Here is a 17,289-nt window from a genome sequence, read left to right as displayed (position 1 = left end):
GCCTGGAGCGAGGGCTCTGTGAGGAATAAGGCAATAAAGAAAGAGGCAGGAATAAGAGAGAAAGAGCATGGCAGCAGGGAGCTAACAGTTGCGTGGATGGAGAGCCCTGACTGTTCTCAGCTTGCTGTATTTATGACTCAGGACCAGTAAACACCAGAACGACAAACTAATGCTCTTTAGTCAGATTAGACTTTTACATAGCTGAGGGTGTCAGTCAAATATAAACAGGTTGGGGGCTGGAGCCACAGTGCAGAGGGGAGGGCGTTTGCCTTGCATGCAGCCGACCCGGGTTCGATCCTTGGCATATCCCATAGGGTCTCCCGAGCACCTCCAGGAGTCATTCCTGAGTGCAGAGCCAGGAGGAACCCCTGAGCATGACTCAAAAAATAGGTGTGTCGGGGCTGGAGTGATAGCACAGTGTGTAGGGCGTTTGCCTTGCACGTAGCTGACCCAGGTTCGAATTCCAGCATCCCATATGATCCCCTGAGCACCGCCAGGAGTAACTCCTGAGTGTAGAGCCAGGAGGAACCCCTGTGCATCGCCAGGTGTGACCCAAAAAGCAAAAAAAAAAAAAAAAAGGGGTGACCCAAAAATCAAAATGAATATAAATAAATAAATATAAGCAGGTTTAGTTAAGCATAAATATAAATATGGGTTGAGCCAAACATAAATATAAACATAAACAGATGTAAGGCGCTTCCTTCTTCTAGGAGATCTGCCCAGGGTAGCACTCATCTCAGCGATCCAGCGTTCTGGATTCTGGTCCCCAGCCCCGAGGGGTTACTCCAGGCTCTGTGCTCAAGGCTCAGTCCTGGCGGGGCTGGAAGGACCCTATGCAGCAGCAGAGGTCAGCCCCTGAGTGCCCAGTGTTTAAAATCCCCACGTAGGGCCGGAGTGATGGTCCAGCGGGGAGGATGCTTGGTTTGGATGCAGCCACCTGGATTCCATCCTCCTCCGCCCCCGCCCCGCCCCTGCACCCCAGAAGGTTCCCCGAGCACTGCCAGGAGTCAATCCTAGGCACTGCTGGGTGTGGCCCAAAAACCAAAACCAAACACTTCCCGTGGATCTGAAATCAGGGCGGGTAGTGGGACTGGATGACAGAGATGTGTGTGGTATGTGTGTGTGTGTGTGTGTGTGTGTGTGTGTGTGCTTGTGCACGCGTGCTTCCCTCTGCCTCTGCGTGTGATTGGAAACTTTCTTCCATGGAAGAGTAGATGAAAGATGCTGCAAGGTGGAGTCCCAGGTGGCAGCTCAGGGGCAGCTTTGATCCTGCCAAGTGGACACGGGTCAGGCCCCGCTTGAGTCCGCGGCTCTGACTCACGTGCTTCCGCGTGAGGCCAGGGGCTCTGCTGTTCGGGGCGGCGAGGTGGGAGGCCGGAGAGAAAGGTGCAGACCGTAATTACGGTAATTGCAGCTTTGTCTAAGGCAGAGAAACGTGGACCGCAGACTCCCATCCGTGGGTGTGATCTCTCCCCCGCACTGCTGGCCGCCGGGAGCTCTCTGGCGGAAGAGTTTAAGTGAGAAGAAAGAAATCTAGGGGCTCAGGCCCCCGCCTGAGACCACCGGCCGCGTGTCGGTGGACAGAGGAGGCCCCGGGCCGGAGACCCAGCAGTGGGTCTCCAAGCTGGTGCACTCGAGGCGGGGAGGCCAGCCCTGCTAAACCGCACACACGCACGCACACGCCTGCAGCGGGGCACGCAAGCATGCACGTGGCGGGACACTCACGCACGCAGTGGGGCACGCAAGCACGCACTTGGGCATGCGCGCAAACACGCAGCGGGGCACTCATGCACGCAGCAGGTCATGCATGCAGCAGGTCATGCATGCACACACACAGGACACGCTCGCACGCAGCGGGGCATGAAACACGCACACTGGGGCACACTGGGGCACAGACGCACACACGTATTAGGGCACGCACGCACGCAGCGGGGCACGCATGCACACTTGGAGCGGGAGGCGGTCCCTGTTAATCACATCTGTGGACACAGAGGTGCGTGTTGGGGACGGGCAGGAGACAAGACAGGAAGCGTTGCGGTGGGCGGGGGGCGGGGACCCTGGGGCCTGGTCGGTCTCTGAGCTCACTTCCCTATCCAGAGCATTCCCGGGCCTGGACGGCGGCCAGCCCCTAGCCCTGGCCTGTGTGGGTCCGTGGCCGCAGGGCGGGGGCGGGGTGGGGGGTGGGGCAGGTGGCGGAGGATGGTTTGCGCTCCGGCCTCTAGGCCGTGGCTTTCTGTCGTCAGCCCCCGCCCCGCGCACCCCCCTACCCCCCACCCCCCACCCCGTGCACGGTGCAGGAGAAGGGGTGGGTGCATCCCCTCGGCCTCCCCTCCCCTGAGCCCCCAATAGGGGAGCTACGGTGCCTCTCGCAGAGAATGGGGGCGTGGGGGGGTCTCACTGGGCTGGGTGTGTCATCCTGGCACATCCTGGCCACGTTTCCGTGCCACAAAGCCGGGGAGCAAGGACACGTGCCCCGCCAGGACACAGCACGCGCCGGCCACCCCGTCCCTGTCAGAGCGAGGCGGAGATCCCTGCGCGCGGGTGGAGGGAAAGGGGGCCATGCGTGGGACGCGAGGGACACGCCCTTCCGGCCCGCTGACATTCCTGCCCCTGCCTGGCCACTGTGTCCTCCCCTCTCCCCAACCCCCCCCCCCCCCCCCCCCGTGGCACGGCCGAGTGCGCCTAGGTGAGCCCAGCCTCCGCCCCGCCCCTCCCCGGAGAGAGGAGGGGACACAGGCTCTCCCTGGTCCCCGCGGGCGGGCGCGCCCTGGGCGCAGGCCTCATTTCCTCCGACACAGGATGTGTGTGGTGTCCCTGTGACGGACACCTGGGGTTTCCCTGGACGCACCTGCAGCGCCCGGAGCGTGCGGAAGAGGGCTGCGGGCTGGCAGAGCACTCCTGGGAGAGCACCGCCGCCTCCCCGGGCAGTGGCGCAGAGACACGGCTCCCCACCCCCGGATCGTGGGGGAGAACTGGGTCTCCGGGTTCTCCTGCCGCCAAGCCCATGTGCACGTTGCTCCCCTTCGCCTGGGTCCTGCTGGGGCTGCCGCGGCTGGCCGCCGGTAAGTCTGCCTTTGGGGCTGCGGGGAGTGCTCGGGAGCCCAGAGCTGGGAAGGGCCGGAGCCACAGGACCGCAGGGAAGGTGTGGGCCTTGCGCACAGAGAGGGACCCGGGTTCCATCTCCCGCACCTCCTATGGACCCCCTCCCCCCCCCCCCAGCACTGCCAGGAGTGATCCCAGAGTACAGAGCCAGGAATAAGAAAGCCCTGGGGCTGGAGCGATAGCACTGTGGGGAGGGCGTTTGCCTTGCACGCGGCCCACCCGGGTTCAAATCCCAGCATCCCATAGGGTCCCCTAGGAGATGCTGGGAGAGAGATAGAGCACCGCCAGGGGTGATTCCTGAGTGCATGAGCCAGGAGTGACCCCTGTGCATTGCTGGGTGTGACCCAAAAAGCAAAAAAAAGAAAGAAAGAAAGAAAGAAAGAAAGAAAGAAAGAAAGAAAGAAAGAAAGAAAGAAAGAAAGAAAGAAAGAAAGAAAGAAAAAAAGAAAGCCCTGAGCACTGCTGGGTGTGCACCCACCCCAAAATTAAAATTTTTTTAAAATGCTAAGAGGTTTGTGGGGGTTCGTAGCAGGAAGGTTGGAGGAGGGCAAAGGGGTTGGGGAGGAGGGTGAGAGCTGTGGGTGGGAGTAAGCGTGGGCTGGGTTGGCTGGTGGAACTGTAGTGGGGGATGGTCCCTAGCCAATCAGGGCCACTGCAGGCATAAAGGTCGGTGTCCTGCACCATCAGACCTGCACGCACTGGGGCGCTTTGGGGGAGGGGAGGTTTAGAGGATCCTGGGATGCAGGTCTCTCTTTTTTAATTTTTTTCCTGCTTTTTGGGTCACACCCAGTGATGCTCAAGGGTGACTCCTGGCTCTGCACTCAGGAGTTACTCCTGGCAGTGCTCGGGGGACCGGGATTGAGCTCGGCTTGGCTGCGTGCCAGGCAAGCGCCCTCCCCACTGTACTATAGCTCCAGCCCTCCACAGGCCTTTGTACTGTTGGAATGTCTGACTCGGAGCTCCAGGTTGTTTTGTTGTTCATTTGTGTTTGGGTTTTGGTTTTGTGGCTGATGAGGGGCTGCCTCTGCCGGTGCTGGGGGACCCCTCGATGTTGGACCTGAGACGACGGGGCGCTCTCGCCTGCCAGGCTCTCTGTGTCTGTCTCTTTCTCTGTCTCTCTGTCTCTGTCTCTCTCTCAGTGGCCTTATTTAAAGAAAGAAAGAAAGAAAGAAAGAAAGAAAGAAAGAAAGAAAGAAAGAAAGAAAGAAAGAAAGAAAGAAAGAAAGAAAGAAAGATGGTGGGCCAGAGTACAGTGGCTAAAACATTTTTGCCTTGCACGTGGTCGATCCGAGTTCAATCCTCGGCATCCCATATGGTCCCAGAGCACTGCCAGGAGTAATTCCTGAGTGCAGAACCAGGAGTAACCCCTGTGCATCGCTGGGTGTGACCCAAAAAGCAAAAAAATATTGAAGAAGAAAAAAGAAAGAAAAGAAAGAAAGGAAGGAAGAAAGAGAGAAAGAAAGAAAGAAAAGAAAGAAAGGAAGGAAGAGAGAAAAAGAAAGAAAGAAAAGAAAGAAAGGAAGGAAGAAAGAGAGAAAAAGAAAGAAAGAAAGGAGAGAGAAAGAAAGAAAAAGAGAGAAAGAAAGAAAGAAAGAAAGAAAGAAAAAGAGAAAGAGAGAAAGAGAGAGAAGGAGAGAGAGAGAGAGAGAGAGAGAGAGAGAGAGAGAGACGGGTCCAGAGAGTCCAGAGAGATAGTACAGTGGGGTGGGCACTTGCCGTGCACACGGCCAACTGGAGGTTTGATCCTTGGCACCCTAACCCCCTCCAGGAATGATCCCTGCATGCAGAACCAGGAGTAAGCCCTGAGGCCCAGCGCATCACTGGGTGTATGGGTGGGGGGTGGGGGGAATCAAAAGGAGGGGAAATGGACTTGAGCCCTGCAAGCTGCCTTGAGTAGTTTCAAACAGGAACACTTGCACCTGCTCTGGGCCCCGGTTCCTGCAGCCAGCCCCTGTTTGAACCCTAGGCCCTCCACCGGGAGTGAGCCTGGGGCCCCACTGGGTATGGCCTCAAAACCAAAAAAAAAAGGAAGAGAAAGAAATTAGGCTCTGCTCTGGGGTGACGCTTATTTTGCCGACTGACAGCGCCTGCCTGCCTTCGACACCCCACCACTTGCTGGCTGGACCCCACATCCTCTTCATGTAGGCAGGTAGACAGGGAAGGGCCCGTGGCCGTGGATTCCCGGGAAGTAATAAAACCAACAGCTCAAGGCCGCAAAGAGCTTCGTCTTGGGGACACAGGAACCAAGGCCGGTCAGGCTTCTCCTGGCCCAGAGACCCAGAGTGGGCTGGACACCCCCAGCAGGATCAAAGGCCGGGAAAGGAATCTCGAAGAGGACCGTGGACCACTCCCAAACCTACCCCCTTGGCAACCACCCTAGCAACAGACTATTTTTTTCGGCAGCAAAGGAGGGGGTATGTTGCACCCAGTGATGCTCAGGGGTTACTCCTGCCTCTGCATTCAGCAATGAATGACTCCTGGTGGTGCTAGGGGGAACCTATGGGATGCCGGGGATCGAACCCAGGTCGGCCATGTGCAAGGCAAACCACCCCTTCCTGCTGTAATATGGCTCCGGCTCCTAGCAACGGACTCTTATCTTGCTAGAAAGCCCCACATGAAGTGGCTGGGAGGGGGGACCCCTATAAAAGCCATCTGGAAGAAAAGAAGAGCACACATATGCTGCTGACTCTTGTGCTGCTTGTGCCCACATGGCTGAGTACTTGTGGTGCCCCAGCACATATGTTGTGTCGCCTGCATCTCCCCTCTGGAGCTGTGTCCTGGGCTCTCGCCATCTCTGGAGAAGCCCGTGTTGTTCTATCTTGAGCGTGTTACACTCTCTCACTTTTCTCTCCATTTTGGTCTCCTGAAATTCCTTTCTGTGAAATAGTACAGAGACCTGAACCCCCTGGGTAAGGGCCAGGGCTGACTCTCTATCCTGCAGAGAGCAATTCCGGGGCTGGAGCGAGAGCACAGCAGGGAGGGCATTTGCCTTGCACGCGGCTGACCCGGGTTCGATTCCCAGCATCCCAGAGGGTCCCCCGAGCACCACCAGGAGTGATTCCTGAGTGCAGAGCCAGGAGTAACCCCTGAGCATCATGAGCCAGGAGTAACCCCTGAGCATCATGAGCCAGGAATAACCCCTGAGCATCATGAACCAGGAGTAACCCCTGTGCAACGCCGGGTGTGACCGCCCCCGCCCCCCAAAAAGAGCAATTCCTTGCTCCAACCTGAGTTCACGACTTCTCCCCGAGTGACGGGGTGGTGGGGATTGACTCCCATGCTGAGAAGACCAAGGGGACGTCAGGTGTGGCTTGATGGCCCCCCCTGGTGGGACTGGCGGGCACAGTGGTGGTGGGGGGGTCTTTGGCCCGCACTGTGCAGGGGCCCATCCCAGACTTGACCAGTCCCAGCCTTCCCTGCCAGTCCCGGGTGGCAGAGGCAGATCGGGAGGAAGTGACCGTCTCTCTCCTCCCCTTCTCACATAACCCACCCCGTGGGGGCCAGCGACTTCACTCTCCTAGGCCACTGGCGTAGGGGGGATCTGGGGCAGCAACCCCTTCCCCCGTCCCCCGCTGCTCCGGCGGGGATGGGCCAGAAACGCCTGTTCTCAGACTCCAGCCCTGAGCTCCCCGGAGCGCGGCGCCCTGTGCGCGCAGGCAGCTTCCTTGGGACTGGGATGCCCTGCCCCTCGCACCTCTACCCCCGGGTGGCTTCAGAAATCGGGGCCCCGGCGGGTTGGTCTCCTGGCCCTCGGCGCCTTCCCGGGGGGCCCCCTCCAGCCCTCTCTGCCTCTCCCCTCAGGCGCCGCGGACCTGGAGGTGGAGCTGGGGCGCGACGCCCACCTGCCCTGCGACTACGCCCCGCCCGCGGGGCGCCCGGTGCCCGTGTGCTGGGGCCGGGGCGCCTGCCCGCTGCGGGGCTGCCAGGGGCAGCTGCTGAGCACGGACGGGAGCAGCGTGCGGGAGCGGGCCGACGCCAGGTACCAGCTGCGGGGGCCCCTCCTCCAGGGAGACGTGTCGCTGACCATAGAGAGGGCCGTGCCGGGCGACAGCGGCCCCTACTGCTGCCGCGTCAAGTTCCCCGGCCCCATGAACGACAAGAGGGTCACCATGACGCTGACCATCAGGCCAGGTGCGTGCCGCCCTCGTCCCGCACATTCCCAGGGAGGTGCCCTCAGACCTGATGTTCCCCAGAGGGGTCTCCGGGGGACGCCGAGGACCACAGGGGGGCAATGGCACCAGGGACCTCCGGAGACACTTGGGAAGCCCCCAGCCAGAGAGACTGGGTAGGGGTGGGGTCTGCAAAGGCCACTTCTCCTCCTCCCCCCTCGGACACAGGCAGACTGGGAGTGGGAGAGAGGGGGAGAGGGAGAGAGAGAGAATGAGTGCGAGAGAGAGAGGGAGAGAGAGCAACTGGGAGAGAGGAAGAGAGAGATGGAGAGAGAGGAAGAGGGAGAGAGAGTAAATGGGGGAGAGGGAGAGAGGGAGAGAAAAGAGAGGGAGAGGAAGAGGGAGAGAGAGTGAGAGGAAGAGAGAGGAGAGGGAGAGAGCGAGTGGGAGAGAGGGAGAGAGAAGAGGGAGTGAGAGAGGGAGAGAGGAGAGAGGGAGAGAGAGAGGGAGGGAGAGAGTGAAAGGAAGAGAGAGAAGGAGAGAGGAAGAGAGGGAGAGAGCGAGTGAGAGAGAGGGAGAGAGAAGAGGGAGAGGGAGCGAGCGGGAGAGAGGAAGAGAGAGGAGAGAGAGGGAGAGGGGGGAGAGAGATGGAGAGGGGGAGAGAGCGAGAGAGCAAGAGAGAGAGAGGGGGGGAGAGAGGGAGAGAAAGAGAGGGAGAGAGGGGAAGAGAGAGGAAGACAGTTGTATATACCTGTGTGCAGGTGTGTGCACGAGTATGTGTGCGGGTGTATGTATGTGCATGGGCATGTATGGGAGCACGTGCTGGTATTTGCAGGTGTGTGTATGTGTGTGTGCGCGTGGGCTTGTGCAGTCATGTGTGTGTGCAAGAGCAGGTGCAAGCTTGTGTGGATACATGTGTGTGCATGTAGGCCTGTGTGGGTGTGTGCTTGTGTGTGTATGTGCATAAAGGCCTGTGTATGTGCATATGGGTGTGTGTTCATGTGTTTGCATGTGTGCAGGTACGCATGTTTGTGCAGGCGTACATGTGTGTGTGCTGCATGTGTGCATGTGCAGATGTGCGTGTGTGTGTGCAGGCGTGTCTGTGATTGAGGGCATGTGTGTGCATGCAGGCGTGTGTGCAGGGCCGAGGCGCAGGCCCTCCGAGCCGCGTGGGGCGCCTCACCCTCTCTGCTCCCCCCTCAGCGGAGGCCGTCCCCACCACCACTGTGAGCAGAAGCTTCACGGACTCCGTTCCGTGGGTGCCCGGCACAGAGGGACAAAGCCCAGGTCAGCGTGACGGTGGGGGGAGCTGGGTTGGGGTGGGGGCTGGGGCAGGGGTTTGTCTTTTGTTGGGGGGGGCAGGTTTTTGGGTAGAGCACCCCAGCAGTGCTCAGGGCTGACTCCCAGCTCTGTGCTCAGGGCTGACTCCTGGCTCTGTTCTCAGGGATCACTCCTGGCGGGCTCAGACGACCCTATGCAGTAGCCGTTGGGGACTGGGCCACCCGTGTGTGTCTCGGGCGCCTGACACCTGCGTGATCTCCCTGCTGCCTGGGGGCGGGGGGTAGGGGGCGGGATTGAACACGGAGGGGGGCCGACTTGAGAGGAGGCAGGAATGCTCCCCAGCTATGGTGGTGGCTTTGGTGGGACATGCTGAGGCTTTGGGGGGTCCTGGAGCCGCCGTTTCCTGCTCTGAACCCTCCCAGGGGGACACTGTATGCTGCTTCCTGGAGGACCCCTGGGTGAGCAGATGGGGGGGTCCTCCCTGGCGGAGGGGTGCTGGTCTCTGGGTGATGTCTGTGAAAGCAGAGACTGCGGATGGGTTCCCTTTATTTTATTGGCTTCTTTATTTTTTGCTGTTGTTGTTCTGGGGTTTTGTTTCTGTTTTTGCTCTGGAGGGGCCCCACCCGGCGATGCTCCGAACTGACTCCTGGCTCTGCGCTCAGGAATCCCTCCCGGTGGGGCTCGGGGGACCCGGCGGTAGGCCAGGGATGGATGGGACCGGCGGGGCTGTCTCTCCGGCCCCGGGTGTGTGTTGTTAGACTCAGAGAAAGCGCTGCTAACTGTCCCATGGCTCCTTTTCCCTCCTGGGGGCAGGGACAGAGCCGCCGGAGCTGCTGTGTGACAGAAACGGGTCGGTAAGTAGCCGTGAGCGCCCGCAGATTCCTCCCCTTCTGTCTGACCCCTCCTGGGGAGGGGCTGCCTCGGCCCCTCTTCCCCTGCCACCCCCGTCCCCTGTGTCCAGGGAGCCTGCTGGCCTCAGGGGAGCCACGGCGAGGGTCGACTGGGTGCCTGAGACCAAGAGGAAGCCTGAGCATTGGCAAAGGTCCTTCTTCCCTTTTTTTTTTTTTAATTTTTATTTTTGCTTTTTGGGTCACACCCGGCGATGTTCCTGGTTCCTCCTGGCTCTGCACTCAGGAATGACTCTTGGCGGTGCTCGGGGGACTCTCTAGGATGCCGGGGAATTGACCCCAGGTCAAACTGCTTACAGACCTGCTGTACTGTCACCCCGGCCCCGGTTCTTCTTCCTTTTTGAACTTTTGGTTTGGGGCTTTGGAGTTTGGGCCACACCAGTGATGCTCAGGGCTGACTCCTGTCTCTGTTCTCAGGGGTCACTCCTGGAGGGTCTCCGGGGACCCTCTGGGATGCCAGGGATGGAACCCAGGTCAGCCACGTAAGAGTCCAGCTCCTTCCCCGCGGTACCATGCCCCCAGCCCCCGCTAGGAGCTCTTTTGCTCCCTGCAGAGACCAAGCCTTGCCCCTTCATGGACAGGGTTGAGTTTTTGTTTTTGTTTTTAACTGAATCACTGTGAGATGCAGTTACAAAGCTTTCATGTTTGAGTTTCAGTCATACAGTGACCAAACACCCATCCCTCCACCTGTGCACACTCTCCACCACCAATGACCCCTATATATCCCCCTTTCCCACCCTCCCCCTGCCTCCATGGCAGACAATTTCCTCCATATTTTCTCTCTATTTTGGGCATTATGGTTTGCGATACAGATACTGAGAGGCTGTCACGTTTGGTCCTTTATCTACTCTCAGCACACATCTCCCATCCCGAGTGATCCCTCCAACCCTCCTTGACTTAGTGATCCCTTCTCTATCCCAGCTGCCTTTACTCCCCTAGCTCATGAGGCAGGCTTCCAACCATGGAGCAATCTTCCTGATCCTGTATCTACTGTCCTTGGCTGTTCGTCTCATATTATGTTATTTTTGTATTCCACACATGAGTGCAATCATTCTATGTCTGTCCCTCTCTTTCTGACTCATTTCTCTTAGCATGATACTCTCCGTGACCATCCACTTATAAGCCAATTTCATGACTCCATCTTTCCTAAGAGCTGCATAGTATTCCATTGTGTAGATGTACCAAAGTTTCTTTAACCAGTCATCTGTTCTCGGGCACTCGGGTTGTTTTCAGATTCTGGCTATTGTGAACAGGGCTGCAATGAACATGCAGGTGCAGATGTCATTTCTACTGTGCTTTTTTGCACCCTTGGGATTTATTTCCAGAAATGGTATTGCAGGGTCATATGGAAGCTCAATTTCTAGGTTTTGAAGGAATGCCCATATTGTTTTTCCAAAAAGGCTGGACCAGTCGGCATTCCCACCAACAATGAAAGAGAGCCCCTTTCTCCCCACATCCATGCCAGCACTGGTTGTTCTTGTTCTTTTTGATGTGTGCCAATCTCTGTGGTGTGAGATGATATCTCATTGTTGTTTTGATTTGCTTCTCTCCGATGATTAGCAATGGAGAGCAAGTGGAAACAAACATAAACAAATGGGACTACATTAAACTAAGAAGCTTCTGTGTCTCAAAGGAAACAGTGACCAAATTTCAGAGAGAGCCCATGGAATGGGAAAGAATATTTACCCAATACCCACCTGATAAGGGGTTAATGTCCAGGATATACAAGACACTAGTCAAATTGTATAAGAAAAAACCTCCTGGGGCTGGAGCGATAGCACAGCGGGTAAGGCATTTGCCATGCATGCTGACAACCTGGGTTTGATTCTTGGCATCCCAGAGGGTCTCCTGAGCACCGCCAGGACTAATTCCTGAGTACATGAGCTAAGAGTAACCCCTGTGCATAGCTGGGTGTGACCCAAAAAGCAAAATAAAGAAAGAAAGAAAAGAAAAAAAAAGAAAAAACATCCAACCCCATCAAAAAAAAATGGGGACAAGATATGAACAGAAGCTTCCTCAAAAAAAAGAAATATAGGGCCGGAGCGATAGCACAGCGGGTAGGGCGTTTGCCTTGCACGCGGCCGACCCAGGTTCGATCCCCGGCATCCCATATGGTCCCCCAAGCACCGCCAGGAGTAATTCCTGGGTGCAAAGCCAGGAGTAACCCCTGAGCATCGCTGGGTGTGACCCAAAAAGCAAAAATATATATATATATATAGGAACTGGAGCGATAGCACAGCGGGGAGGGCGTTTGCCTTGCCCGTGGCCGACCTGGGTTCGATTCCCAGCATCCCATAGGGTCCCCTGAGCACCACCAAGAGTCATTCCTGAGTGCAGAGCCAGGAGGAACTCCTGATGTGACATCGCCTGGTGTGACCACCCCCCCGCCCCCCCCCCACACACACAAAGAAATACAAATAGCCAAAAGGCACATGAAAAAGTGCTCTGCATCGCTAATCATCAGGGTTGAGGTTTCACAGCCCCGCTGGCACAGCCCGTCCTGCCCCTCTATGCCCCTGACCCCGACTTTGTTGGTGTTGGTGCTTCCGCAGCTTGGGGCCACCGTGGCCAGTGAGCCGCCGGACGCTGGCGTCCCCCTCTGGACGGGCCTGTACATCGGGGCCGGGGTCTCGGCCGGCCTCCTGCTCGTCTGCAGCGCTGCCATCCTCGTAGGTGAGTTGTCACGGCCGCCTCCCCCTCCCCATAGGGGCCTCCCCGGTGGGAACCTGAGAACAGTCTGTGTGCAAGGGGTGCCGGGTCCATCCCGGTGCCCGTCCTAACCCGGTCACTGGGAGTGACCCCCGAGCACTGCCGGCTGTGTCGTCAGAACCCTTCTCTGCTCTCCCCAGCAAAGAGGCTGTTTGTCTACCGGAAAGTAGGTGTTTGGCTTGTGACCTGGTGGCAGTTGGGGGTTGCTTCTGGGGGTCACAGGGACCAGAACCTCATCCTCCATCCGAGGCACGTGCCCCAGACACCCCCCCCCCCCGCAGGAGTTTTTGGAACCAATCAGGGCTCGCGCTCACCTTCCAGCCCCTTAAAGAGAACTCTAGCTGACTCTCCTCCCTTGGTTTTTGGCTTTTTGGGTCCCACCCAGCGGGGTTCAGGGGTTACTCCTTGCTCAGCACTCAGGGATTACTTCGGGTGGTGCTCGGGAGACCCTATGGGATGCCGGGGATTGAACCCGGGGTCGTCTCTATGCCAGGCTGTCCTCACAAGATGGGGATAAAACGTACTTCCCATGGGGCTGGACTGATAGCACTGCGGGGAGGGCATTTGCCTTGCACACGGCCAATCGGGTTCGAATCCCAGCATCCCATAGGGTTCCCTGAGCACTGCCAGGAGTAATTCCTGAGTGTAGAACCAGGAGTAACCCCTGTGCATCGCCGGGTATGACCCAAAAAGCAAACAAACAAACAAACGAAAAAGTACTTTCCGTGGCGTGCTGAAAATAGGCTACGGAACAAACATGGTGGCCCCTTAGTACCTATATTGCAAACCGTAACACCCAAAAGGAGAGAGAGCATAAAAGGGAATGTGTCTGCCACAGAGGCAGGGGGTGGGAAAGGGTGGGGTCTGTGGGAGGGACACTGGGAACATTGGTGGTGGAGATTGGGCACTGGTGGAGGGATGGGTACTCGAACATTGTTTGATTGACGTGTAATCACGAATCGGGCTGGAGCGATAGCACAGCGGGGAGGGCGTTTCCCTTGCATGCGGCCGACCCAGATTCGGGACTCCCAGCATCCCATATGGTCCCCGAGCACTGCCTGGAGTAATTCCTGAGTACATGAGCCAGGAGTAACCCCTGTTCCATCAACTAGGTATGACCCGAAAAGCAAAAAGGAAAAAAAAAGAAACTGTTTCTTTGCTTGCTTTTTCCATTCTGGAGAGGCTGTGGTCTCTCAGTACTTCCTCTCTTTCTTGCTCCCCTCAAGTCTAAGGAAGTTTCAGTAAGAACTATTTTGCTTCACTAAAAAGTAAAGGATGGGGGAGGCATGAGAGTCCAGTGGGATGGGCGCTGGCCTTGCACACGGCTCACTGGGGTTCGGTCTCCAGCATCCCTTAGGGTCCCCCCGAGCACTGCCAGGAATGATTCCTGAGTGCAGAGCCAGGAGGAACCCCTGAGCACCGCGGGGTGTGACCCAAACATGAAAACATGAAAAAAGGCGGCGGCGGGGGGGGGGGGGGTGGGGAATGCTCAGACTGAGTGTTAGAAAATAGACGAGTTTCTCAGAAAGTAGAAGAGAAAGGAACTCCCTAGCGCCAGGAGGAACTCAGCAGAGAACTGAGTTAAAAGTAAGGGGGTCTGGGGCTGGAGCGATAGCACAGTGGGTGGGGCGTTTGCCTTGCACGTGGCCGACCCGGGTTCGATTCCCAGCATCCCATATAGTCCCCTGAGCACCGCCAGGAGTGATTCCTGAGTGCAGAGCCAGGAGTAACCCTTGTGCATTGCTGGGTGTGACCCAAGAAGCAAATAAATAAATAAATAAATAAATAAAAATAAAAGTAAGGGGATCTGTGCTCAGAAAATTGGATTCTTTGTGTGTGTGTTATCAGGTGTTCCAAAGACTATGATTTCTGTCCTACTCACAGAATGGTCGGGCTAATTTAGGGCCTTTCGTGCTGCTCTCAGCAGCTAACCCCCTGGATGTACTCGGATTTATTCTCAGGAGATTGTGCACGGTCTGTTTATTTAGGGCCTGTTCGGTTCTTTATTTCACCATCTGCGCAGGGATTGCCCATTATCTCTGTGGCCTCTAAGAGCTGGGGCAAAATTTATGCTCGGGAAAACGGCAGGATGGGGGGTCTCGGGGAAGCGGAAGCCCCCCAGTCTCAGAGGGAGCCCAGGATTTGGCAGGAATGTGGGAAACGCAGAATCAGGTCCCCTCATGTGAAGCCATGGAGCCGTAGGCAGCGGCGGGCAAGAAAGGAACAGGCTCCCCCTTCCCTGATGACTCCAGGGACCCCCTCAGAGGGCCAAGGAGGCCCTTTACCCCAGGGTGGCCAGGTCCAGTCTGGCCCACGGCACGCACGTAACTTTCCGGGTTGTCTTTGAAAACTTTCTGGAAGATGCAGTGACTTTGTCCACCCAAACCAGAAATGCTGACGCTTCTCCAACCAGATCACCTAAAGGATGATACTTTCAACTGTTCTCGGGGTAGGGGGTGGGGGCAACGTACCTGGCGGTACTCAGGGGCTACTCCTGGATCAGTGCTCAGGGCTTATTCCTGACGGTGCTCAGGGGCTACTCCTGTACTCCTGCATCAGTGCTCAGGGGCTACTCCTGGATCAGTGCTCAGGGCTCACTCCTGGTGGTGCTCAGGAGACTGTTTGTGGCGCCCAGCATTGAACTGGGGTCAGCTCCCTGTTTCTCTCCACTCTTGGGAGCATTGCTGACCACCTTCCCCCAACCCACTTCTCTTCCCTAGTGTATTCTCACCGGAAAAAGGAGTCGCAGAATTCCAGGTAAGAAGAGGCGGGGGAATCTCAGAGGATCCTCCTCAAAAATCCTGTTTCTTTCTTTTTGAGTTTCTTTGCCCTTTGTTTGCTTGGCCACACCATGCTGTGCTCAGAGCTTACTCCTGGCTCTGAGCCTAGGGCGCGCGCGCGTGTGTGTGTGTGTGTGTGTGTGTGTGTTGTATATATGTTGAGGGGGGCAGTGTATGTGGTATCTGGGGCTCTGAGCTTAGGGTATGTGTGTTTTGTGTGTGTGCACGAATGTGTATGTGTGTGTGTGTGTGTTTGTGTGCATGTGCGTGTGTGTGTGTGTGTGTGTTGACGGGGCAGTGTATGTGTGTCATTGGGGTTAAAGAACTTGCCTCTGTTCTAACTATTCTAAGTGCCTTAAAACAAGTTCTTTCTTTTTGGAGGGGGGCACTTTCTCGGTCACACCTGGCGATGCACAGGGGCTGCTCCTGGCTCTGCACTCAGGAATTACTCCTGGCGGTGCTCGGGGGACCCAGTGGGATGCTGGGAATCGAACCCGGGTCGGCCGCGTGCAAGGCAAACGCCCTGCCCTCTGTGCTATTGCTCCAGCCCCGGCTCTGCACTTCTGACTTACTCCTCTGTCCTCTCAGAGCAGCAGTTTCTCCTGACCCATTCGGAAGGGTGGTTCCGACCTCTCCGAGCAGTGCCCACATGTCTCAGGTCCCCCTTCACTGGGGGAGGGTGATGCCAGGAATAAGCCCCTGGCCTCATACATAGTAGGCAAATGTTTGGTCCTATTTGTTTTATTTATTTATTTGGTTGGTTGGTTTGGGGGCCACACCCAAGGATGCTCAGGGCTGAGCCCTGGCTCTGCACTCAGAGATCACTCCTGGCGGTGCTCTGGGGACCCCTATGGGATGCTGAGGATTGAACCTGGGTTGGCTGCATGCAAGGCAAATGCCCTCCCCACTGTATTGGCACTCCAGCCCCCTCCACGTTGTGTTTATGCCCCGAGAATGTTACAGTTAATTCTCGATTTCTTCATGGAGGGTGCCACATAATGGCGGTTCTCTCTTTTTCTTTCTTTTTTTAAATTTTTGGGTCACATCCAGCGATGCACAGGGGTTCCTCCTGGCTCTGCACTCAGGAATTATTCCTGGCGGTGCTCAGGGGACCGTATAGGATGCTGGGAATCGAACCCGGGTTGGCCACATGCAAGGCAAACGCCCTCCCCGCTGTGTTATTGCTCCAGCCCCTCAGTTCTATCTCATTCTCTCCCTACCTCCCAGCCCCCTTCTTCCCAGGTCGGACCCCCCTACTGGCCCAGGTCAGGAGTCTGTTCCTGGCACGTAAGTGGAACAGTTTGTCCCGTGGCCGGCTGTCCTGGGCATCACTGGACTCAGTGCCCCCGTCTTTCTCCCACAGGCTCATCACGTTAACTGAAGGGCCCCCGACAGGGCTGGCCAACAGAGCCGCGGGGGAGGAGAACATCTACGCCATCGAGGAGAATGTGTACGAGATGGAAGACCCCGACGAGAACTACTGCTCCGTCACCCCCCAGACGCTGGCCTGACGCCCGGCAGGCCGCCTCCTCGGCTCGATGGGACAGTGGACTTGTTTTATTTCCATTTTGTTTCATTTTGAGCCACACCCGGCGGTGCTCAGGCTCCGAGCTTAACTCCTGACTCTGTGCTCAGGGATCACTCCTGGCGGGGTTCGGGGGACCCTATGGGATGCCGGGGATCAAACTCAGGACAGCTGCACACAGGGCAAATGCCCTCCCCACTGTGTTATCACTCCGGCCCTGCAGTTGCCTTTTTTGGTTTGTTTGTGTTTTGCTTTTTTGGGTCACACTCAGCAATGCTGAGGGGTGACTCCTGGCTCTGCACTCAGGAATTACTCCTGGCGGTGCTGGGGGGACCCTATGGGATGCCGGGGATCGAACCTGGCTTGGCCACAAGGCAAATGCCCTCTCCGCTGTGCTGTTGCTCCGGCCTCTGTAGTTGCCTTTTATGAGAACCATGAAAGTGAGTCTCTGCCCTTAGCCCCGAGCAGAGAGTGCCACGGAACTGCGTCATGGCAGCTTGATAGCCTGGGCTGACCCCCTCCCTGGCCAGCCCCTGGCCTTGGTGCTCAGCTGCCTGTGGCGTCCTACTGTGTCCACAAGTTTTCATAGAGAGAAGAGGTTCTTTTTTTTTTTTTTTTTATGTTTTTGGGCTGGGCCGGAGTGATAGCCCAGCCGGTAGGGTGTTTGCCTTGCACGCAGCCAACCCAGGTTCGATTCCTCCGTTCCACTCGGAGAGCCCGGCAAGCTACCGAGAGTATCCTGCTCACACGGCAGAGCCTGGCAAGCTCCCCGTGGCGTATCCGATATGCCAAAAACAGTAACCACAAGTCTCACGATGGAGACGTGACTGGTGCCCGCTCGAGCAAGTCGATGAGCAACGGGATGACAGTGTGAC

The 17,289-nt window shown here is 57.1% G+C and overlaps 1 protein-coding gene across 1 annotated transcript; it reads left to right on the top strand.

Moving 5' to 3' along the window:
* The first annotated feature begins 3,004 nt into the window (after positions 1 to 3,004).
* Positions 3,005 to 17,069, top strand: LOC101543661 (hepatitis A virus cellular receptor 2 homolog). The gene is made up of 7 exons (XM_055124752.1): positions 3,005 to 3,062; positions 6,904 to 7,233; positions 8,415 to 8,498; positions 9,306 to 9,346; positions 11,953 to 12,073; positions 14,830 to 14,866; positions 16,253 to 17,069. Exons 1-7 carry the CDS (start codon positions 3,005 to 3,007, stop codon positions 16,398 to 16,400), a joined length of 819 nt encoding a protein of 272 aa, XP_054980727.1. The 3' UTR covers positions 16,401 to 17,069.
* Positions 17,070 to 17,289: the final 220 nt, after the last annotated feature.

The sequence above is a fragment of the Sorex araneus genome, chromosome 2 (genome assembly GCF_027595985.1).
Source record: "Sorex araneus isolate mSorAra2 chromosome 2, mSorAra2.pri, whole genome shotgun sequence".
NCBI classification, from domain to species: domain Eukaryota; kingdom Metazoa; phylum Chordata; class Mammalia; order Eulipotyphla; family Soricidae; genus Sorex; species Sorex araneus.
This window is presented reverse-complemented; position numbering and strand designations above follow the sequence as displayed.

Bases quoted from the DNA above. Each gene is read 5' to 3' on its own strand.
- LOC101543661 (XM_055124752.1), top strand. From the start codon at position 3,005: ATGTGCACGTTGCTCCCCTTCGCCTGGGTCCTGCTGGGGCTGCCGCGG. The intron at 3,063-6,903 runs GTAAGTCTGCCT...CTCTCCCCTCAG, and splicing joins GCTGCCGCGGCTGGCCGCCG to GCGCCGCGGACCTGGAGGTG. The intron at 7,234-8,414 runs GTGCGTGCCGCC...CTCCCCCCTCAG, and splicing joins GACGCTGACCATCAGGCCAG to CGGAGGCCGTCCCCACCACC.